General features: G+C 39.3%; 1 protein-coding gene across 1 annotated transcript in view; it reads left to right on the forward strand.

Annotated features, from left to right (window-relative positions):
* Positions 1-20,770, forward strand: part of RRAS2 (RAS related 2) — a 72,310-nt gene extending 51,540 nt beyond the window's left edge. The window contains exons 2-6 of the mRNA XM_054586071.1: positions 7,576-7,663; positions 9,137-9,239; positions 9,409-9,517; positions 17,069-17,187; positions 19,323-20,770. Of these exons, the coding sequence (XP_054442046.1) occupies positions 7,576-7,663; positions 9,137-9,239; positions 9,409-9,517; positions 17,069-17,187; positions 19,323-19,410 (507 nt within the window). The 3' untranslated portion in view covers positions 19,411-20,770. The remainder of the gene's footprint in view (positions 1-7,575; positions 7,664-9,136; positions 9,240-9,408; positions 9,518-17,068; positions 17,188-19,322) is intronic.
* The last annotated feature ends 4,230 nt before the right edge of the window (positions 20,771-25,000 follow it).

The raw sequence follows: 25,000 nt of genomic DNA on the forward strand, positions 1-25,000 counted from the left end.
TCTCTGTAATTATACATGTTAGATAAGATGAAATACTAATTTCAATCAGAAGAAAATAAGTCCTTGAGTGAAAGGAATATCAAGCATATTGGAAACATTTGACATAAAAATAAGAGAGGTTGTTGCAGGGAACAAAGGTTCTCTGTGACTTGACAGCTGCTGTTTAAAAAGTGACACCAGGAAGAGCCGGGCTCTGGCTCACAGCTGCCTGAAGTTGCTCCGCTCTTCTCTAGTGTTACCAGAGGAATTTGCACTGCTCTCGTTTTAGTAAGTAGGGGCTACTGATAGCTAACCAGGTCCTTACTGTGCTCCGGGAAATTAATTCCTAACTCCCCATTACGATCTTTATAATACTGGGTTTTCCAACAGCCAGTATTTTGAGGTCCTAGCTATGTGCAAGGCACACTGCTTAACTCCCTTGCAAGGAAACTCTAAAAAGCATGAGAGAGACTTGGGATACATCAAATCTACTTGAACTGGATTTTAACTGGAACTTTAACCTTTTTAAATTTCTCTTGAAGCCCCAAAGGCTGAGAGTAAAGTAATAGCTGCCAAGTTGCCCTCGTATTCCAAGGACGTGCATAGAATGTAGCTTTAATTTAGCTTTGCACATTTAGCTCATACCTTATCTCCAGGAAATAAAAGTGTGGAAAGTTAAGAGTTCTGAGACGAAGATGTATTTGGAGAGAGCTGTTAGTATGGTGGCAAGTTCTTTGTCTTTTTCCTCCTTCACACATAGCAGAGAGGAATGATGCTGTTCTTATATCCCCCTCCTTGAAGCCAGATGATGGGGAAAGTGCTAACAGAATTATTTTGAGAACTTGTCATGTATCTCTTTTGGGGAGCTTAAGGATTAATATCTGAATCTGTGAATTGATAGCAGAACAGAGAGAAAAAGAGGGCTATGTACCTGGTGGGAGAAAGTAGGTTTACAGTTGAGTGTGCGAGACATAGGTTATTCTTATATTATTTATTAATTATTGTATTATTTTCCATACAGAGAACTGTAAACCTACTTTTGCTCCACCCTGTAGTTAGGAATCTGAATTTCAGAAGACAGTGTTGTTTCCCAGAGCTTCTGGATGGAACAAGCTTAAAGCCTTCTAGAAAGGGATGCTGTGGCCCTGGCCAGCGTAGCTCAGTTCGTTGGAGCATCGTCCCATACACCAACTGCTTGTGGGTTCGATTTCTGGTCAGGGCATATACCTAGGTTGTGGATTTGAGCCCTGGTCAGGGTGCGTATGGGAGGCAACCAGTTGATGTTTCTCTCACACGGATGTTTCTCTTTTCCTTCCTCTCTCTTTAAAATCAATAAACAAAAGTGGGGGGGGGGCACTGGGCATGGTGAACTTGAAGATAATGTAGACCAGGAGGAGGTGCCATGGAAGCCGCAAGGACTGAGGTTAGAGGTGTCACGTGGCCAGGTCTCACCAAAGTCCTGGATGTGCCCGTGGGGTCCCCGCTTAGGCACCCTTCCAGGAATGGCAGAGGCCCTGGTGAGGAAGCCCGGGCGCCAGGCTTGATGGTGCCGCCTTACTGCCCGTCTCACGTCTCCCCCGACCTTCAGCTCCAACCCTGGAGGACCCAGAGACCGACAGCCTTGTTGTAGAAATTAATTGGGAAAATGTCATATGTATCACATAATAGGACAATGCTATAAACTGCTTGCCACATGCCGAATGCTAAATAAAGGGTGGCTGCTGTTACTGTGACTGAGAGTATTGCTTTTTTTTTTTTTTTTTTTTTAAATGGGAGCAGTGGAGGCAGGAATGAGGGATGAGCGTGAGTGTCATTTACCTCTGGAAAGGCAAAACAAATAAAGCAGAAGGAGCCTGGAAACTTCGATTTTAGTGCTAGATCTGCCGGTGATTTGGTGTTTAAGAACTAGGCAAGTCACTTTAGCCCTGACAAAAATCTGTGTCCCCATGGAGTTTATATTCTGGTTGGATGGGGGACAGAATGGACAGTAAAAGTAAAAAATAAAATGTAAAGAAAACTGGAAAATATTTTTACCAAGAAAAAAAAAAATTAGGCATCTGGGTGAGTTGGCCTTGAGTAGAATGAGGTGAAAGCTGTTAAAAAGTATCCCTTCTTCCCCATGCTTTGACCCTTTTTATAAGTACATATGTGCTGCCACCAGATTAAAAAAAAAACAACAACAAACTTTCACATGGAAACTAGCAAATATATGCAAAAGTAGAGAGAATAGTGTGACTACATATTACTCAGATTCAGTAGTTATCAAGGTTTTTCTGTACAATTTCTTCTATTTCCTTCCCCTGCTCTCTCCTTTCCCCCTGCCCTTCTGCACCCCATGTTTTCAGAGCACTCCTGAAACTCTTCAGAATGGTGCTGTGCTCAGAAATGCTCTGTCATTTGTTTACAATGCCCCAGGGGCCCCGGTAGATCTAGCCTCCTCCCCATTTTGTATGCAAGGGTAGTGGACCAGTGTTCTGGCTTTACTGAGTCTCCCAGAATCACTAGCTCCTGACCGGGTGTGTAGACCGGGCACCGCTCTGTGGCAGTGCTTGGGAACTACACTTTCACCAGTAGCTTGGCATCAGGAGAAAGCGGGTTGTCACTCCTGCCCACTGAATGCAGAAGTTGCATCACCTCATTCTCATTCCTTCCCTCCTCTCTTCTTTTCTTCCCTATGGTTTGAATGGGAAGATAGTGAGTTGGCCAAACAGAGCTCCCGTTGTGCAATCCAGTGGCATATAATCAGGAATAATATTCCTGCTCTCACAGCATAACACTTGCATTATTAAGGGCATCCGGCAACCTTACCTACATCAAAATTGGTCAAGGGAAGTAGATCTCCCTGCCTGAGTGGGACAGCTTCCCTAATCCTAATATTTTCTTTACAACTCCTAACAACCTCAAAGAGACGTAGGTCCATCTGCCCAGCTTACTACCTGGGATTGCCCTTTGAAAGAAGGCATTCCCCTTCTTTCGGGCTGGGATCCTCTTCCGTGCGTCCCCTCCTGGGGTACCAGGAAAGCACGTTATCCTCCCCCGCACCGCCACCTCCCCCTTCTCCCCCCTTCAGTGTGTTTTTCTCAGCTCTTCAGGACATTCTCCTTTCCTGCCTTTGGCTGAACCCTTACTGTCTTCCACACTGCAATACCCTGCCACCCGCCCCCCCCCCCCCCCCCCGCCCCGGGGGCTCCAGCTTGTTTTCTGCTACAGAATACCCTGTCTGGACTGTGGTTGGTAACATTTTTCAACTTCAGAAGAGAGATTTTTTTTTTTTTCTCCCTGGCAAATTGCTGGGACTCTGTGTTTGTAGATGAATGTACACATAATTTCTATGCACAACTGAAGTATTAACCCCTTACACTTTGTTGCCTTTTGAACAAGCATGGTATTAGCATGTCAGGCTGCTTCTGTTCTTTGGCCAGTGCATTTACCACTCCACATTCTCCTTGTCTCCAATCACAGCACAATTACTGGATATTGTACAAAAAGCAGTGGGTTCTGTGAAAGCAGGGACCTTGTCCCTGTGATGCTCCATATTTGTCAAGCAAATGAACGACACCAAGTGAGCAAGGGCAGTTGGCTGATGGATTTCAAGTAGTGAAAATAAATATTTGGTAAATAGCACAGATCAAACTAGAAGGCTTTGCTTACTGTGTAAACAAAGTATTGAATCCTATAAGCAACAAAGGAACCATTTAACCCCACCCTTTATTTATATAATTTAGAGAGGTATACTTTGTATCATGCAAAAAAAAGTGTGCAACCTGGTGAATTTTTTTGCATATGTATATACCTCTGCAATCACAGCTCAGATCCAGAAAATATTTCCAGGACCCCAGATGGGTGGGGGAGCTTTTATCTTGATTCACAACATTTTTGGATACCAAGTCCCATGGTTGGTCTGTGTTATAACTAGGATTGGAATTATTACAGCTGCTTCCTGGGATTAGCAAGTCTTTGTACTTGAGTAAAAACACTCATTCATACCATGTAACCACATGACAAAAGTAATACAATGATTATTAGGGTTAACGTTTATGAATCATCACCATGTCTTGGTGCTATATACGTTACTTCATTTTTATCTGTTCCACCAGGTTTTGTTACTATCCTATTTTACAGATGCTAAAGGTTAGAAAGGTTAAGTCATTTGCCTCAGGTTCCACAGTTTGCAAATAGAGTTAGAATTCAGTCCAGAATGGTTCATCACCAGAATCTGATTTTTAAAATTTTTTTTATCCTCACCTGAGGACATTTGTTTTCTTTGGTTTTAGAGAGAAGAAGGGAGAGAGTGAAAAGGAGTAAGAGAGGGAGAAAGAGGGACATCATTGTGAGAGAGAAACATCGATTTGTTGCCTTCTTGAATATATCCTGACCAGGGATTGAACCCACAACCTGGGTACATGCCTTGACTGGGAATTGAACCCATGACCTTTTGGTTCACGGGATGATGTTCCAACCAACTGAGTCACACCAGCCAGTGTGATGCTGATTTCTCGTTGGTGATTAAATATCTGGTACCTAAGTTTAAGCAACAAAAAATACATGTTTCTGTGGTGGGAGGAAATGATTACATTTGTTATCTGCACATGATGAATGCTCTTTTTAGGCCTTTTCTGACCTGTGCCTTATTAGAATTATGAGAGGGGAAGGCGGTCTTTGGTTCTGTGACAGTCAGGCCTGGAGTGATGTTGTCTGAACTCAAGGGGTTCATTGCTTGGGGTGTTATTTTCAAGAATGACATGTAATTGTCACAAGGTAGTTTTAGTGACTTGGCAGCAAGTAAGGAAATAGGATTTATATCTAAAGCTCTGCCTCACCTAGTCCTAGTTAACAGTGTTCCTTAGGATAGATCTGTGAGAGACGAAGATGCTTTCAATAAGGATGGCTCTTTAAAATCTTCGTATGAGGGTGGCCCCCCAAAACATGGAATGTATAAGAAGTTGTGTATTTATTCTTACATGTTTAAACTTTACTCACCTTCAAAGTACTCTCCATTTGATGCAATCCACCTATCAAGACATTTTTTTCCACCGCTCAGAACATTTTTGACCTCGTCCATTTTGGTGCCTTTTAGTGCCTCTGCATTTTTTGTTTTTACCTCTTTCGCATTGGCAAAACATTTGCCTTGGAGGACTTTTTTCATCCGGGGTTACAAAAAACGCTGCTCAGGACAAGCTTGGGTGAATAGGGAGGGTGGGGCATGGAGGTCCTGCTGGTTTTTGGTCAAAAACTACTGAACACTCAGCACGGTTTGGCCAGGTTTGCTCATAAATCACCCATCATAAAATTGGCAGAAGTGTTGAAAGAGTCTTCAAAAAAAATTCACTGAAGCGAACGCAGCTTCTCACAACAGTGCCCGCTGGTACACTGACACAGGTGGGTTCCTAGAACACTCACCCTAGTGGAGGAAGCCTATACTACCAAGAGGCCTGCCCTCCAGAAGATAATTCTGGTTTTGTTGGCTACCGCCTCATGTGGTAAGATTATGGGATCTGAAGACAAATTATGAAAATAGGACACAATGAGGATGAAATGCGGACCAAAATATTGAAAAATTCCAATTAATTTGTCTTAAAAATGAATATAAATGGAATAAATGTTTGCTGGTGTTAGCAAAGTGGCAAAATTCCTATAACATTGTGTTTCAAGAACTAAGACATCCAAAGAAAACATGAAACTTCCACAGCCACTACATTTATTTTAATAGCCCTCAAAGTTGCTTAAACTATCAGTCTTCTAGAAGTGTTACTGTTTTAGTTTGGTTTCACAAAACAAAAAGAACGGTCATATTGAAAGAATTCTAGCTGTTATACATGACCTGGATATTTGACAAAAATATATTTAATATTTGTCCATTATGTTTTCAGACAAAGTGGGAAGGATAGTGGGCCACATTTTAGCCCATTTATGCATAAATTGAGACTATTCAATGGAATTCAGGTTTTATGAGATAAAAGCACGGCGCGAGGTATCAGATCGCTGTGGAGAAACGTGTTTCAGGAAACTAATCTTAAAAAGGAGATGAACAGTGTGTTTCATCCAGCTTGTTTTGAAAGACTGCAGTTTTAAGTTGTTTAGAGCAGTTGGTACACAGAATATTGTTGCCAATTGTGCTTGCTTTTTGAAGAGGCATGGGCACCAAGAAGTGAGTTTCTTCTGACACCTGTTTATTTTTAAATGGGGAATGGAGTGGTGATAGAAATGGCTTTCTACTCAAAGCTGCTCCTGTTGGTAAATGTTTCTTTTACAGACTTTGTTTAATAAATCTTGCATTTAAGTGAAACCATCAAAAGGGAAATAAGACTATGGACATTGAATTCTGTGATTAAAGTTAATCCTAAAATATAAATGTGGAACGTGCCCTTCAAAGATAAAATAAATATGTAAAATCATAGTAGCAAGCAAATCAGTATTCTCCCCCTACCTACCCCTCCCCCGAACCAGGAGTTTCTTTGCTGTCCTGTGCAAAGAATGCCTGTTTCTGAGGAACCTTCTGAAGTTTGCATAGGTCACCATGCCCAGGGCTGTCGCTTAAGAATGCTGTGTCCCTGGCGCCAAACAGGTCCTGAAGAGTAGCTGAACGCCGTTGGTGTTGGTTGTTAGCATTAAGCTGCTTTCCTCCAAGTCATTCCCTCAGGTTTTGTAATGAACAAGTGGGAAAATAGGCTTTGAGGCAGCAGTCAGTCAAGGAGAGTGAAGGAGATACTCAGAATGAAAAGCAGGATGATGTCAGTGAACTAACTAGTTAGTGCCCTTCTGTAAGAATGGGGAACTATATTCTCTTTCAGACTCTTGTTATTGCTGTTGTTTCTTTTTAAAACATTGAAAAATATTGTGAAGTGTAATACACAAACATTTAAGTGGTTCACTGAGATTCTTCCCTTCTGACTCTGTTACCTGAACTGTCCTTTCTTCTGGTAATGACTTGAGAGGATAACAATTGGGAGGCTTTAATGACAGAAGAGGGAAATCGAAGTTAAGATAAAACAACAACAACAACAACAACAAAAATATCAGTGAAAGGATAAGTTTGAGATCCCCGTAAATGAAAGAATTCTGAAGTCATGTTCCCTACAATAATATACAAGGCAGATAAAAGAGGAGTAAGACAAGGTGTGAGAAAAGAATAGGGGACAGAAGATGGGACATGGACTCTTCCAGGCCCCTCTTTGTTATCTCCATTTGTTTTAAACTACTTTGTTCTTAGGACTGATGCTTTCTGTCAGATTGCAGATAAACCTGAATTATAATTTACTGTATTTTTCTTGAGATCTAGATACTTAGGTGTATATGCGCATGTATGTGTGTGTGTGTATATATAGATATATATTAATTATGAAAAAAAATCACAGATTTTCTACAGTTGTCTTGCATATTTTGGGTGGGAAAATTCCGAGATACTTAAATAATTTTCTCCACTTGGAAGCTGCTCTGAATAGACTTTATTTAATGGGGGAATTGAAATAGTAAAGATAAACCTTAATACACAATGAAAATATTTTGATGAATGCTAGATATGTGGGATTTGGTAAAGTTACATTGATGCTTGTATAGGCAGACATAAATTTTAAAATAAGGTAATTTTTCTTGCAGTCCTATTTTGTAACGGATTATGATCCAACCATCGAGGATTCCTACACGAAGCAGTGCGTGATAGATGACAGAGCAGCCCGGCTAGATAGTAAGTATCTTTTTTTTTTGATAGTTCACATACCATATTTTTAAAAACTAAGCTTTGGATGTTTTTCTAGGTTAAATATAATTGATGACGATCTTGCATATAAACCTGCCTCTTTCATTAGATTTGGTTGATGAATCTGTGTATTAGGGAATTTAAATATTCCTCAGTAAATGTAACGTAAAACAACAGCACCTGGATTCGTCTTGTTCTGGTGAAACTAGTCATGTAACATTGTAACGTGAAGTTGTATTTTTTGGGGGACGTTTGGAAAAAACCTGTGAGGTTTCAGCTCTTCTCACTGTTAAACAAAAAATTTCACTTCCATGGTTGGAAGTCTTTTTTAAAAGAAAGGGTTTGTTCGGCTTTCACTAGCAAAAAAAGACCAATCTTGGGGCATGGAATCTAAACCACCAGCGATGGTTGGGGGGGAAAGACAGCGTGTCATCTGGAGTTGTGCAGGCGGTTTCACACAGTATGTGTTGGGGTGGGGAGGAGAAAGAGGTAAGTCCTTCTAAAAAGGATTTACATTATTTATAGACAAAGGGGTTGGGAGAAAATGAAGTGAGCTTGTTCTGGGATAAGAGTCCAGGGAAGAAGTTCAGTGCCTGGGGATCAGTGGTGGGCAGCAGGTTCGAAAGCTCTCACGTAAACGAGGAGTGGAGGCTTCTGGGACCCTGTGGAGCTCGGCCAGTCTCTCTCTGGGGTAATCGCGGAAGTAGCGACCTGGAAATTAATCCTAAATTCCAGCAGATATGGAGGAATGGGAGTAGTCTTTTGTCAGTCCTGGTCCACAGCTACTGACAGACTAACTGTTATGTCTCTCCCACTCTCTGGCCACTGTAATTTTAATTTAGAGCATCGAAGGATTTTTTTTTTTCTGGTCACTACCTTTTGGTGAAGCTTAAAATGGATGAAGTGAATAAAGTAGAGCTTCAATATTTGTTAACTTGCTATATATAGCAATTTACAGCACAGAGGCTTTAGCAAATAGTGTTTTTTGCTTGGCAAACATTTCACCTCTCTACAAAAGAAAGCCCTGTTCTTTTAACTTCTTTCACAGAGCTGAAGAAATACATTCACTTGCACTTTAAGTATGGTATTTGTAGGGTAGAGCAAAGTTTCTTTTTGAGTTTATAGGTATCTTTTTCAGTTCTTTTCATGGAGGAGATAATCATTCAAATGATTTCAGAGGTTCTTTGACTCCCATCTGCCTAGATGTAGTTGATATTTTTAACCTTGTGATTGGTATGCTAATATATTCTAACTACAAAATCAACCTGTACTGATGAAGATAATTCTGAAATGGCTGCCATTAGAATGTATTTGTCTTTAGTATTTAGAATAAAGTACTAAGAGGATTACACTGAGTGTAACTTGCTCTAAAGGATCCACATTAATTGGGCCTGCCTTTGTGGGGATGCCATTTGTAAAATGAAAACACAAACACGGTTACATTTGTTGTTTTTTCTTTAGTTCTAGATACAGCAGGACAAGAAGAGTTTGGAGCCATGAGAGAACAGTATATGAGAACTGGCGAGGGTTTCCTGTTGGTCTTTTCAGTCACAGATAGAGGCAGGTTTGTATCAATATTAAAATACAGATCTACTCTTCAGTCTAGACCCCTGTTTTATTGAATTTGGAGTTTCCTGTGTTTATAAAAATGGAAAAGGAAATAGAGTACTAAATGGGGCATGGGACGGAGCTGCTACTTGGCCAGATTGATTAATTTGTTTTTGTGTTTTTAGTTTTGAAGAAATCTATAAGTTTCAAAGGCAAATTCTCAGAGTAAAGGATCGTGATGAGTTTCCAATGATTTTAATTGGTAACAAAGCAGATCTGGATCATCAAAGACAGGTGAGAAGGAATTTTGCATTTGGGAAACGTGTTGTTGATGTGTAAGTGAATGGATGTATTTAATGTAACAATTGAAAGTGCTTTAGTAAAAAAAAAAACTGTGCCGAGTTTGGCATACTTGGCACAGGTTTTACTGAATCACAATAGGTGAGAAATTGAAAGGAAATAGATTTGGGGAAATTAAATATTCAAATTTTTTTGCATCGAAATCCAGTGGACTATATAAGCCTGCAAGTATTTGTGCCAGCTCAGTTCACATGTTATAATTTCTTGGGTGACATCCAAAACTCTAATTTAGTTAGATAATCTTAAAGTTACCCCTAAAGGCCTAATTTATTCAGTATTAATACTAAATTACCTTCATTTAGAGAACAGATTTGATTTAAATTACGGTATTTGATTTTTCTTTCTTTTTTTTTTTTGAGTCTCATTAAATGGCTGAATTTTCTGTTAACTTTTTCACACTGGCTAGATCTACCCAATAACCAGCAAAGAAGAGAATATTTTTGGTATTTAGTTGAAGGCTGGTTTATACTCACTTGTTTCTCTACCATTCTGTTTCACATTTAATTTAAAAAAATTTTGGTATATATTGTTTACTCATCTCTGTGTGGGTGAGGAAACAAGGTGATATGTAAATTTATGCTTCTTTATTTCTTTTAGATCTTTTATTATTCTCTACCCCACATCTGGAATAGAATTGTTTAAATTATTGCCTAACTTTTGCTGATATTTAAGTTCTTTTTTGTTTTTGTATAACCTTATGTTAACAGAGTCTTAAGATTTTGTTTAAAATGTACAAACATCAGGAAAAATTGCTTAATAAACAGCACTGAGGACAGCCTTCCATTTTTTTAGTTAACTACCTAAAACATAACCTTTGATTTGTGTACTCTCTTTGTAAAATTTTTGTTGAAAGTATACCAAGTTTAAATCATGAACTTACAAGAATATTATTCTAATGCTAAAATTTAGAAATGTTTACTGATGATATTTGATATAGAATAAATTTTACTGCTAGATCTCTTTCAAATCTTAATTATTATAAAGTTAAGGTAAAAAATTTGATCTACATTTCAAACCAGTATAAACTGTTTGAATATAATTTAAAATATGGCATTGCTCACTTTTTTATTTTATTTTATTTATTTATTTTTAGAGAGAGGGGAAGGAAGGGAGATAGGGAGAGAAACATCAATGTGTGGTTGCCTCTTACATGCCCCCTACTGGGGACCTGGCCCACAACCCAGGCATGTGCTCTGATTGGGAATCAAACCAGCGACCCTTTGGTGCACTGAGCCACACCAGCCAGGGCGCATTGCCCACATCTTAGACCTAGAGTCAATAGTCCATCCATTTTTTTAAACTTATTTTTTATTTCTTTGGGTCATTTCCTTCAGGGTTTCTAAACCTAATTATAGTTAGTGAGTGTTACCCAGCAGAACCTGCCTGCTGCTCTTCTCAGTCTTTTCTGCTTGTAGAAAGACATACATATATCGTTGGATCTGGGAAATAATGGCAAAGTAGCTCTGCAGCAAGCAAGAGATTCTCTTTCCTATCTCACTGTAATGTCTTTCTGCCCTGATTGTAGAAATACGTTTTTCAGAAAAGTTTTCATGATGGTGACTCCAGGGAAGGAATGGGCCTGGGGTGAGGTGAAGGTCTCTAGAACAGGTGGTGACAGATTAGTGAAGGTAGGGGAGCGTATGCCAGCAGGACCAAATGTGATTAGTTGGGGCAAGGGTTCTGTATGAGTTATGTTTAAGTCATCTGTATATTGAAGATGGCCAGTATTTGGTGTGTGGTTTCCATCTGCCTGCAGATAGTCAACATACTGTGGCATTTCAGCCATTTTTTTTTACCAGAGACTTAAAGGTTTTTCATCTTAAGTTTTTTTCTTTTTATAAAAGTAAAACAAGGTGGTGAGAAACAATACAGGGAATAATAAATTTCATATTTCCATCACCTTAAAGACATGCAGGTAGCTTGGAGTAATATTTTCTCTATTTCTCTGCCTTAAACATAAGTTATGTGTGTACTGAAAGCTCAGATGTGTATATTCAAGGGAGAAAAGCAGGTAGCTGAAACCTGACTGCTTCATTTCTGTTCACTCCTTTAGAGTCTATTCTCTGAAGGTTAGGTACAAAGAAAAATGTTATTTCTTCATATGCTTCGTCTGTTCTTTTCTAGGTTCCTTCACACATGCACTCCAGCACGTTAGCTGCTCTCGCTTTAAAGTCATGACCACTGCCTGTAGAGCCGACTGGAAACCTCGCATTTCCCAGTCCATTCATTTCCCACTTGACTGGATGATTATGACATACTTTCTATTCTTAAACTTACAACGCTTTCTTCCCCTTCTTTACTCTCAGTTTGTGATGAGTGTTATTTTTCTATTTCACTGAGAAGTTTCTACATGTTCCCACCTCTACATGAACTAATCTCAGGGCACATGTCCCCCCTCAAGTCCTCCTTCCCCGGCTTACGTGAATAAACTCTTCATCTCTGTATGACCAGCCCCCTCAGTAGGACTGGGTCCTGTTCTTTCTCACCAGCGTGTGGGCACCTCTCCAGCAATTATTGTTCCATCCCATTTGGTCCATTTCTCTCCCACATGATCATTCCCATCAGCATACACCATGCTACAATGGATCTCATCTTTAAAACAAAAAGGAATTTTAGCAAAAATTTTTTCTTAATCTCACATGCCTCTATGAGTGCTTTTGTGCTGCTCCTCCTCAATAGCAAAACTCCTTAAAAGCATCATCTGCACTTGCTCTCTCTACCTTCTTCCCTGCCATTCTTGCTTGCACTGACTTCAGGCACACAGTGCCCCAGTCAAGGTCACCACTTGCGCAGATGTCAGTGACATTTGACACAGTTGCTCACATTCTCCTTTTTGAAACACTGTTTACGTAGCTCTGGAACACCATTCCCTCCCCTTCTCTCTCCTCTTCCACAATGGCCTTTCTTGGCTCCTTCTTGTTTTATCTTTCTAGGGTATCTTTGGGCCCAGGGATGAACAAAGACAAACATGCCTTCCAGCCTTGAGGGCCAACTCAGTACATTTGAAGTTACGATGTTATGCTAAAAATTGCTACCTTTTAAAAATCTCTTAAGAATTAAAGGTGATGTTCTGTAATGTCTTGGCATTCTTAATTGCTCTACCACCTGAGCCCAGACAGGCCACAGGGACCCCATAAAAACTCATTTACCCCTGGTTAGAAATGCTTGCATTTTGGTCGTTTCTGTGTTCTTAGTAACTGGTCAGGCTTGTTTGTAGTCGTTGATCTAGCTTTGTTCTTTTCTGCCTTTGCCTTAGACATGATCCTTCGGACTTACTCTAGCTTCTAGCCTGTTTTCTCTTTCATAGCAAGTGCCAAATTCCCATGTTCTCTGAGTTTGTGGGTCAGCCTTGGGCCTTCCTTTTACTGGCTTTTGAGACTGTGGACCCACCAGAGAGGGGAATTTGGCCAGAAGAGGCTTTGCCTGCTTCGTTTTAGGTTCTGCTTTTGTATCTCCGTAGACTTGGTGCTTCCATTTCACCCATCCATCTAATCTTTATTGAACACTTTTTTCAGACACTGATGACAGAGCAGTAGAAAAAAACTAAGTCACTGAAGTTTACATTAAGTAAAAAGAGATTTGTAGAATTTGAATGGTTATTTAGCATTACCACATACCTGGCCTCTTAGAGATACATCGATCATTTTGTTTATCCTGTCCAGGGTGTAAGGAGAAAACATAGGCACACGGTTTGCTTCCCCTTTGCTGACATGTAAAAGCAGGAGATACGACAGCACTGATGCTGAGACTTAGCCTGGCAGCGCGTGGTCTTGGACTGTGGACTTCATGTTACCTCTGATTTCAAATTCCTTGTCCTTCACACATCCATGTCTAGAATGCACTGTTTTTATCCTCTTTTTTTTTTTTTCTGGCTTACCTTAGATTACCCTTTTTCTTTCCCCTTTGTTAGGTGTTTAATTGCTAGTGGCCCTTGTCAATTCAAGAACCCGTTACACTTGCAATAATAGATAGCAAAGTGTACTAACTTCCAGCTCTCCTTTCTGCCAGTACCTGGACCCCTGCAGCCTCCCAGGAAAAAGAGCCCATCCCTCTCTGACAATAGAGTAAGGGTCTTCTAGCCATACCTGTTTGTGCCTTGTCTGCACCTAAAAGGTTTGTAAACCATTGACTCAAAGTAAATGCATTGAGAGAACTTCTCAGTTTCCACCTGTTGGTTTTGTTTATGTTTGTTCTTAGCACATAGAACAAAGATATGCACTTAATAAATATTTGCTGAATGAATGAATCAGGGCATCGACGAATCAAGATGTGGTGCTATTGTGATAACTTTCTACATAATAGGTATTTTTGAAAAACTAGTTTTGCTTCTATAAACTTAGGTTATTCATTAACTGGACACATCCCTGAGTATTACAGATGTCGTGGTTTGTTTCAGTTAAACCCGGTTTCTATTAATAAAATTGCTCTTATCCTTCCCATTTTATCCTTCTCTCTTTGGAAACATACAGTACTAGATAAGTTCATATTGTTGTGGATATCTGCTAATACTCTTTTGTGCCTTTGAACTGAGTCTCAATGGAGGTTCGTACATGTACATCAGTGAATGTGTTGTATCAGATTTGCCTTGGTGGTTTAAAACAAAGCATTTCTAGATAAGGCTCAGATCTACCAAATCCGAATATCCAGGAGATAAGGCTGAGTAGCTGACATATTTTAAAAATTCTGAGTTGGGGAACCTCAGAGATCATTGTTTGTGAGCTTTCTTTCCAGTCTTCTCTTGATTTCTGGCTTCACGGTGCTGTGGCTTTGCTTTGTTCTGCGTGGGGTTTTTTGTTCATTTTTGTTTGCTTTGGTAGGAGCAGTGCTATTTGTACTTGTTAGTTAAAATAAGGCTGCAGCAGTGGGCTCAACAGCACCTTCATGTGTGGTTAGAGAGTTCTTGACCAGAAATGTGGTTTTATGAACTTAGCTAACCTCGATTCCTGGAAGACAATGGTGTGAGACCATGCTTTAAAAATAAATAAATGAAGCACATAAAAAGCTTAGCAGTGGGATTGTTTTATCATGTAGATGATTAATTTGTTACTTTCCTTACTGTGTATAAAAATAGGTCATTTGCTGTTCCCCTCTGACTGAATTACGTTATGTAGGAGGGATAGGGCGAACTGCCTTTTGAAGAATAATTGAGCAGAAAGCCAGATAGCAAACGTCTTAAGGACATCGGTTCTCCGCCCCCTGGTCAAAATTATATTAATGAAACAAGTTGTTGAGATTGGCGTGTGTCAAGTATTTATTTCTGTTTTTCTTCCTATATCATCTTTTACTTCAAGGTGTATGATTGGTGATATTCATTAACATATGTTTATTCAGTTAACTACTTTGTACTCTTCTAGGCTCTAGATTTTCCAATAGACCGTATTCCCTAGCTACAAAGGACATAATGGCAGGAGAGCGAGAAAACAAAACGAAAAAGTGTAGTATAGCATGGTGTGTTCAGACTTTTGTCACTGGCGTGCTATGCTAGAATAGCATTAACACTAAGGAGAAATTTCTGATTGCCTGAGTCTTGAAGTAAGAAACAAATTAAGAGGATAGAGTTGGGAGGTCTCTCCCAGGAAGAGGGCAGAGAATTTGACAGAATGGGGGTATTTTTATAGGAAGGAAGTTACCATGCTGAGTTTTTAAAAAATAGATATTGTTCTTTCTGAATTCTTGGCTTGGTGAGGCTTTCTTTTCTTACTTGGCTTCCTTATCTGTTGTTAATTGTTTGATTTGATTGATTTATAATTCAAAGCCAAAGGTGTTATGGGTACATAGGCTATTTTGAATAGAAGGATAAATGTAAAAATTACATAAACTTGAAAACTGCCTGCCGCCCTTTTTGAACATAACAGGGTATAAAATATTATGAAGTTTTAACTCTTGTTAGATGTCTCTATGCATGAATTTTGTAATAACCTAATGACATTTCACTGAGGTTGCTGGATTTTGGGAGTGGAATATTAAGATGGGAAAACAAACTGCCTGAAAAGATTAGAGAGAACAATACCCTGAGCTCAGATAGGGTCAGAAATAATTCATAGTCTTATTAGCGAGAGTGGAAAGGCTTGAATTCTTGGGGTACCGAGTGGTGGGCTCAGAAGGGTTTTGTTTCTTCTGGTAGCGGGGCAAAACTAGCCCTAGATTGACTGTTCTGGCGCTGTGTAACCAAAAGGCTCAAACTTTCTAAATAACTGAATCAAAAGAGAGGGCAAAATATTTGTAGGAATACAAACTATCCAGGACCCAATAGGTAAAAATCCAGTACCCAAGCAAGCATTCACTCAAAAATTACCAGGCATGTAAAGAAGCAGGAAAATATGACTCATAATAAGAAAAACACAATGAATAGAAACAGACCCAGAAATGACACCGAAAATAGACTCAGTAGAAGAAGCCTATGGCATTTACAAAAGAACACCTAAATAAATGACTTTAGTGTATTTCCAGGGTATAATGCAAATATACAAAAGTTACCATCGAGTTTTTGTAGAGAAAAATGTGCATCATTGAAAAACCAGAAGAATGTGGTTCTCTGTGGGTGATGGGCTCCTAAACTTTCTTTTCTTTTTTCCCCCCTATATTTATTTTCTAACTTTTCTGCAAGTGTTTACTTTTGTGCTAATGACAGCAGTAAAAGTCACTTTTTCAAAACATAACTTTTCAGCCCCATTATATAATGTAAATGTAATATAGTTTAATAATTTTAGACAAATATCACTATTCTGACCTTTCACCTTTAAAATATATAAGGCATTTACTTAGACAGTTAATGTTTCCTTATTCCAGCCTTCCATTTTCTGTGTCATCAGCTGTGGCCCCCTTCCTTGCCTACCTACCTTTGCCTCCTTAGTGTAAGGAAGGCATTGTAAGGGCTTGTGATCCTATTTATGATTCTTTTTTCCCATATATGTGCCAGGGACAGAATTGAAAAAGGCCCCTCTTGAGGCTAGTCCTCCTCTTCATCCTCACCTCTTGCCAGTTTCTTTCCTAGCTTGCTGTATTCCGGCCATTCTAGGCTTCTCTCAGTTATGGGGACTCAGAAAGCTCATTTGCCACTGTGGCCGGCACTCACAGGTGCCATTTCCACTTTGTCAGGGATACTTCCTCACCCCACCTCCAGCTAGTTCTGTATTCTTTATTTAGTTTTTAGCTTAGATACAACTTCTTCGGGAAGCTTTCCCGGATCCCAGCAGGGTTATAAATACGCATAGCACCTTGTGACTCTCATAGTACCTTCCCAGAACTTATCACTGTTGTATTTAATACTTTTTGAGTAATCACTAGGCTGAAATCTTGTTCCTGCCACAGGTTCGTTCTTCTATGAGTTATTCTGCAGAGCTGGGCTTCAGTATGTTGAGTTATGAAGTCTCTTGGTTCATCTGTGACAAACCAGCTTGACCTCTGGGTGGATTAACAGTGCATCCTGTGGCCAGGGGTTCGATGGAGCAGGTCTAGTTGTTAACACACCTCTTGGAATTTCAGGTAACACAAGAGGAAGGACAACAATTGGCACGACAACTGAAGGTGACTTACATGGAGGCGTCAGCAAAGATTAGGATGAACGTAGATCAGGCTTTCCATGAACTTGTCCGGGTGATAAGGTAAGCAAAACACATTCTAGAAATTTACTTTAATTTATTGAATTTGACACCGTGCTTTTAAAAACCGTAAATTGGAAAAAAAACCCATTAAATGTTTTTTAGTAAGAAAGGATATTATATATAGGAGTGATTCTATTCTAGGGATTAATGCACATGGTGTGTTAAAAATTTTAATTAAGTACATATTATATTCTAGGTATTTCCTCCATATAAAGCCTAATTTAATTATAGTGAAGTAGGTGGCACACACAGTGATTTTGAAAACAGTCTGTGCCACGTGCAGAGGTGGCGGTGGTATGAAGGTGGTGATGACAGCAGTTGCATTTGAGTGGTAGTTTCTGTCGGATCCTGTGCTGAGTGCCTCAGATTTAATCCTCACCTCCACCCAGTGAGCAAAATACTTTCATTTATCCCCACTTTCAGAGGAGGAGACAGGTACAGAGAGGTTAGATAACTTGTCCAAAACTTACACACAGTGAATGGCAGAACTGGGACTCGAATCCGTATCCCTGATTCCAGAGCCTGTGCTCTTAGCTTTGCTTCTTACCAGCTCCTGCCAGCAAAGAGTAAGCTAAATGAATGATAGCGATTCAGCATCCCCACGGGCCGTGAAGTATACTGGTCAGACTACAAAGAGTCTTTCTGTTAGCTGGCCCAGCAGGCCCAGCAGGCCCCTGTGGTTCAGAAAGTGTTAATGAGTTCTAGGAAGCTTGAGGTGATGGGTGAGGTCACTGGAGTTACTGTACATGCTTGCGTGTCAGACAGATTGAGTTGCATATGGGGGCAGGAGGGTTTGATTTGATTATTTTGAGTCTATGTCTGCCCCTACTTTTACCCTCTGCTCTCTAGATCTACTGGTTTCTCTGCTAGTTAGATAGTTTGACAGGCATGTGGAGTGGGCTTGTATTAATTGTGTCTAAGCTGAATTGACATCTGAACTATGGGCTTTTTGTAACTTTTAGCCTCTTGCTAGAGTGTCCTCTTTATGGGGTCGGGGATGAGATAGAGATTCTATTTTGGGGATTTTTTTTAGTACTAGTTAAAAGTCTGAGGTCTGTTATTTTTTAATGAATACAGACTGAATTTTGCGAGATGAAAGAGCTTTGCTGATAAATGGTAGTGATAGTTGTATGACATTGTGAATATATTTATATGCCACTGAACTGTAGCCTTAAAAATGGTTAAAATGGTAAATTTTATGTTATGCATATTTTAACACACAGACAAATTAGTTCTTAAAATTTTCACTGACATTTTGAAGCGTTTTGTCTGGTTTTGATCCTCAGTATCTATATCCATCAATCAGTCAGGAGTAAGGGTAGATAAAGGGGACTTTGAATGCCAGGTGCTGTTAGGCATTTAAACATAACAAGATCTTTTGTATTCCTCATAGCAACCGTAAAAGGTGGGTTTTTACTATTCCCTTCTAAACATCAAGGTTCAGAGAGGTCAGCTAACTTGTATAATACTGGTTTATAGCTAATAAGTGGTAGGATATGGATAAGTACTGTAATACTTCAAAAGGATAATTTTATGTTGTATTCTAGTTAAGGATGTTTATTCTTAAGTATATCTTAGAGCAGCAATTTTCAGCTGATGTGCTGCAAGAATTTTTAAAACATGCAGTACCTGACTATTTAGTCAAGGTGCACTGACCTCTTTTCCCTTTGATTGTCAAATAAAAAATAAAAAAGGACAACAGCCAACGTTAACAATAGGCGTTGGTGTGAATGCAAAATTATCCCTTTCTTCGGTCAGGTCGGTAAAAAATAGATTGTTTCGGTGTGCCGCAGAATTTTAGTAATTCGTTCATGTGTGCCATGAGATGAAAAGGTTGAAAATCGCTGCCTTAGAATCATGGAATTTTAAATTATGGGGGGGACTTAGAGATACTGGGTTCAGCATCTTATCTGATTTAAGACTCACCATCAGTGAAACTTGGACAGCCTGCTTATGCGGGTGTTGTTGAAGCATTTGCGAGTTCCCCCTCTGCCCCCAGGTTTGCTTTGGTTCCATAATTGAAATTTAGCATTGAAAAGCATATGCACATACACTAGACTTACCCAAAAACAACCTGCATTTGTAATAATATATTACCAAGAAGGCAACTATATGTAGATGTTTCTGTCTTACAGGAAATTTCAAGAGCAGGAATGTCCTCCTTCACCAGAACCATCGCGGAAAGAAAAAGACAAGAAAGGCTGCCATTGTGTCATTTTCTAAGAATCCCTTGAGTTTTAGCTACCAACTGCCAGGAAGAGCCCTCATCTTCTTTCCTTACAGTTTACGTCACCTTGGTACCTTTCTAGCCTTAGACAAATGATCACTGCGGTAGCCTTAGACCAAGAAGCTGGCTAATCCTTTCCGTGAAGCTAATCCTATGGTCATTTCAAGACAGATTTAAAGGAAACACTAAGGCTGCTTCAAAGATTATCGGATTATTTTAAAATATATATCTGTACACAGACACATTCTTTTTGAAGGGCTTACATTTTAATAAGGATGAATCAGATTTGGTATGTAAGCTGTTTGCCAAGCTGAAGTCATAGGTTTTGAAATAACTTTTAACTTCTGGAATCATGTTGCCTACTGTTACTCTAAATAGAAACATGGGGAGGTTTTCTTTTTAAATGTGAATTTTTGTCTATCTGAAACTTTTGATGTCACCTTCAGTTACCTTAAATACACTGAATTGACTCCTCAGAAGTGAGACATCTCAGACCTTTACAGCCTTTGTTTTCCAGTAGCCAAAATACCAAAATGCCTATGTATTTATGAATTAAAAACTACTTTAAAAGTCTTTAATATTACTCCTCTTCTAGATGGAAATATTCTGTATGGCAAAATATTTGGACTCATTCTTGACTTAGGCATTTCAGTGCGCTTGGTTTTCTAATTTAAGTCTTTTCACAACCTTGTTGAGAGTAAAAATAAAGAATTTATGTCTGTCTTCCTTTGTAAGTATTTCTGGATAAGGGATTCACAAAAACTAAAACTGTTTTTGTTTGTAATATAAAATATGGAATTGATCTTTCCAGAGTCAGAGATGATTAATGTTTTTGCTATATACTTTTATACATTATTTTCTTATCAAACTAGTTAACAAGTATTTTTATATGTTTGTAAGCAACTATGCTTTCACAGCATACCTTGTGTATATGTAAAGATAAGTATTTAATTCTCACTGTTCACTTTTAACTGACAAAGAAAAAACGTGAAAACTACAGAAGCTGTGGTAGAACTTTACCTGCTGTTCTGGTCCTGGTCACACCCACCTCTGGCCAGTCACAGCTACTCAAGAAACCTTCCCAACAGAGTGCAACAGGATGAGGATCTGAAATCACTCTCAACGTCCCTACTAGAGATTTGATTGTTATATCAAGTAGTATGTGTAAAACTTTAAATCGACAATTAGTGTAACTGTGGATGGCTCCTGATTTTGTTTCTAATTCTGTGGATTGTGTTTAAACAATTCAAAAGTATGTTCTTGATTTTGACATACTAAGTGGTATTGCACAGTTGTCACTTTATTAAACGTGTACAACAGTCCCATGAGGTTTATAAAGGGTACCCTTGTATAGCTTCAGGTGCTAGAATTAAAATTGTTGTGTTATCACAAGATGCTGCTTGATGACTTGTTATTTTGGCGGTTTCCTGAAGGAGTGACTGGTGGAGGAAACTTACTTTAATAGCTCTAAGCCTTTGCCCAACATTCCTTTAGGCTTTGAATCTAAAAGTCAATATTGGTCATTTAGTAGGTGAACTGGTTCTTAGTGACTTCTTGAGTATTTCCTTAAGTCAGTGTTTTCTTAAACTTTTCCTCTAAAGTGCTCCTGAAGAGAACCCCAACTGTAGAGGAGAGAGCAGTTCATTTGAGGATGAAGCCTAAAACAACTGAAGCAAAGCACACGAATTTATTTGAATGTTAATTATAATTATTGCCCAGTAAGATACCACATTTATCTGGTGGCTTTTGATACTGTAGCACTATCGTGTATCCTTGTTAGTGCTTTCAGTTGGGAAAGTTTTTTGTTTATCGTGGGTAATTTCAGATAGCATGAGACTGTCTACATAATATCCAGATTTAATGGGAAACCTTTTATTTTATTTTGAATAGATGATTTGTAGCAAAGCAGTCTGAAAGTTAAATTTTGTTATCTCACTTTGCTTTTTGTTTTCTTTCCCTCTCTGTGCTTCATTTGGGATAAATTTTATTGCTATATCTTGAAGTTCCCTAACTTTTACTTCTTAATCTGTCAGTGATCCCATCCAAAGAAATTTTCATATCATACTTTTTTTTCTTCTCTAGAAGTTCTGTTTGGTTCTTTTTATTATCTTCTCTTTCTTTCCTCATTATGTTTGTGTATTTACCCAGCATCTCCCAACTGGGTGTCCAGAGAATTGAGTCTAATACCTTATCTGTTGCATGTAATAAACTAACTTCTCTTCTTTGCACCTAGAATGGTACTAGCTGTGTACCATCCTTGGGAGTTTTGAAAACAGTCTCTCAAAGATAACTTTCTATAGAGCTTAATTCTCCTGCTGCTTTGAATATTTGAACATGGCTATAAATAGCTGTTGGGTTCTTTTTTGCTGATCCCATCGTCTCTGCCATTTTTGGATCCGTTCTATTGACTAATTCTTTAGTTATAGGTCACAGTTTCTTGCTTTTTTGCATGTCTGCTAAGTTTTGATGGGATGCTAGACAGTGTATTTTATGTTGGGTGCCTAGATTTTGTTGTATTAATCTAAAGATTCCTGGGCTTTGTTCTGGCAGTTGGTTAATTTACTTACAGTTCAGTTTGATCCTTTTAAAGCCTGCTTTTAAGCTTCATGCAGTCTCAAGTAGTTTATTTCCTAGAATAGTTTAGTTCCACTAAGAGGTGTGGTCCGTTTCGGGGTCTCTACCAAATGCCTTGATTAATCAATGAGGACTTTCCTATTTAGTTAGTGGGATCTGAAACAAACAGGCCATGGGAGCTATGGGGACTGTTCTGTTCACAGCTCCTGCATCATTCTGTGGTCAGCTAACTGGAGTTTCACTCTATACATGCATATCTTAATATTCAACGAAGACTCATTGACCCTATGCATGTTTTCAGAGTTCTTTTTCTGTGCAGCTCTCTCCTTTCTAGAACCTCGCCCTGCAATTTCACCTGCCTCAAACTCCCTGATCTCCAGTGTCTGTCTTTTCAGCTGAGGGACACATTTGTGCCCTGTTTAGAATTCCTCGCCCGATCTGCAGCCTGGAGCACGCCTCTAGGCTGAAGCCCAGTGCAATTTTAAGGGTTGCCTTACTTGTTTCTCTTCCATCAGGGGTTGTAGTCCCGTGCTGCTTGGTGTATGTCAGAAAGCAATTGTTTCAAATATTTACTCCAGTTTCCTGATTGTCTAAGGCAGGAGGGTAAATCTGGCTCATGTTCACCGTGGGTGAAAGCTGAAGTCTCTCCTACTTGATTTCCCTCATACAGTCAGAGGTGCCTTGTAGTCGCCTTAATCTATGACATGAACTCTTTTCTCTATAGCTGAGGGGTTAGCGGACTTTTCTGTCAAGGGCTGGATAGTAAATGTCACCTTGGGCATTGTGGGCCCTGCGGTCTCTGTGCCATCGTAGCGCTGCCGCAGCCGTCAACAATGTATAGCTGAATGAGTGAACATGGCTGTGTTCCAGTACAGCGTTTTTTGTGGACACTGAAATTTGTAATTCAATCATTTCCATATGTCAGGAAATATTAATCTCTTGAATTTTTAAAGATTCACTTAAGACTGTAAAAGTCTTTCTGTTCAAAAACAGATGGCAGACAGGATTTGATCTGCGGGCCACGGTTTGCCAATCTTGCTCTTTAGCACATTTAGCATTTGAGGTTGTGTTTCTAACTTTAGAATCTCTTATGTTTCTGTTGCTGTATATATTTGGAAATTCTTTCAAATAGGATTTCCTGAATTGACAATCATGAATATTTGTCCTCGGAATTTTCTCCCTATATTGTTTAAAGATTTATAATATTTTAGAGTTGGAACTATGCCTTATTGCTGTATATCTTACATTGATGATTCTTTAAATTTGAGGTTTTCGAGTTTTAGAATATAAATTGGTTTCTTTATCATTTGACTTTTAAAATTTGATGGCACAAGGTTGTGTATACTTAAGATCTACCCTGTTTCTCTTCTAACTTTTCATCAACACTTACTCCACTTTATTTCTTTCTCCATTCCTATACATAATAATCCCATTGAACAGGTGATTGGCAGGTAAATGAGGAGGTGATGATAAAGTAGTCACCTTCAGTATCACTTGACCACTTAGGAATATTTAACCAGTGACTATTTATAAAGTTTCAAAGTACTTTTTAGAGAAAAGGTATTTTAATTTAAACAGATTTTTTTCTACAAATCTTTACTAGGTGTTCTGGGGAGACAGATACATTGGAGCTTTTTCTTCCTACAAATTCCTCAGTATCTAGTAGAGGAAGAGGAGGAGTGAAAAAAACAAATGCCGGAGCTGTCGAGTTAAGGCAGAGTATGAGAAGCATGCAGCAAGTCATCAGGTTCAGCAGAAGTGGTATATTCCTCCTGGGAAATCTGAGGAAGCCACTTAATTAGAGGTGGTGTTTTAGCTGGAGCTCCGCGGATTGGTAGGATTTGGGGTGGGGAAGAGAGGAGGTGGAGAGACTGGGAAAAAGCCTGGGCAAAGGCACTAGGTTGGCAGAATGCAAGGTGTATTTTGGGCTGGGAACCTTAACCTAAAAGGATATTCAGTATAATGGGCAAAAAAAAGGTACAGTAGACTCAGCTTGGGTTGTGGAAGGCTTTAAGCAGGTTGGTCCATCTGTCTAGAATGGGAAACTATCAAGGATTCGGAACAAGGGGTGCCTAGGACTTACCTAGGGGGTATGAGCAGCAGAGAGGTGTAGACTTAAGGAAGGGTGATCAGGTAAGAGGTTATTGGAATCACGGAATCTGTCCTCTTTCCACTTCAGCCACTTTTGTCTAAGCCCCTCATCTCACACCCAGGTTACTACAATGACCCCTGAACTAGTCTATTTATTTCCATTTTGTCCCCCCAAACTGGTATTTCAGTGTGGCCAAGGGATATTTTTTAGACTGTAAATGTTAAACTGCTGCTTAAAATCTGTTGTCTGGATGCACTTGGACTGATACCTAAATGTCTCACCATAGTGTACAAGGAACTGTCATATCCCTGCTTCTTACTTACATTCAAGTTGATGTGCTTTGTTACACTCTAGAACACAGTGTATTTTCCAAATCAGTTCCTTCACTCCACTATTCCAATAAACTGCTTTATCCTTGTGCTGTTGACTTGGATGCCACATCCTCAGAGAGGCCTCTTGATCACTTCTTGTAGTATCACACTGCCCTGTATTTACTGAAGGACACTTACCACCTGTCATAACTTGTGTGTCTTTCCTGACCTGCCACCTCAGTGCCATAAGCTCTGTGAGGACAGAACCACGTCTGCTGTGTTTACTGCTGTGCCCGCATTTCCTGGCATGTGCAGAAAAACCATTTGATGAATGAATAGGGAACACAGGCAGCCCTCTAGTGACTGAAATAGATGGCGGTTGTGCCGATTACATACAGGGCTAGTCCAGGAGGCTTTTGGAAATAGCCTCAGAAGAGGCGAGGATTAGAAGTGCAGATTTGGAATTTGTATCTGTTTTGAGCTAATTATCTAAGAGGTGGAAATAGATTGAAGTAGGAAGAATGTGTGTGAGGGAAAGTCCAAGGGTAGAAATTTTGAGGAAAATGAACTATGAGGGTAGAAGATTAAGAGGCGGCAGGAAGCCAAGAG

The sequence above is a fragment of the Pteronotus mesoamericanus genome, unplaced genomic scaffold (assembly GCF_021234165.1).
Source record: "Pteronotus mesoamericanus isolate MK-2021 breed Mesoamerican mustached bat unplaced genomic scaffold, CSHL_Meso_final contig_90, whole genome shotgun sequence".
Lineage (NCBI taxonomy): Eukaryota > Metazoa > Chordata > Mammalia > Chiroptera > Mormoopidae > Pteronotus > Pteronotus mesoamericanus.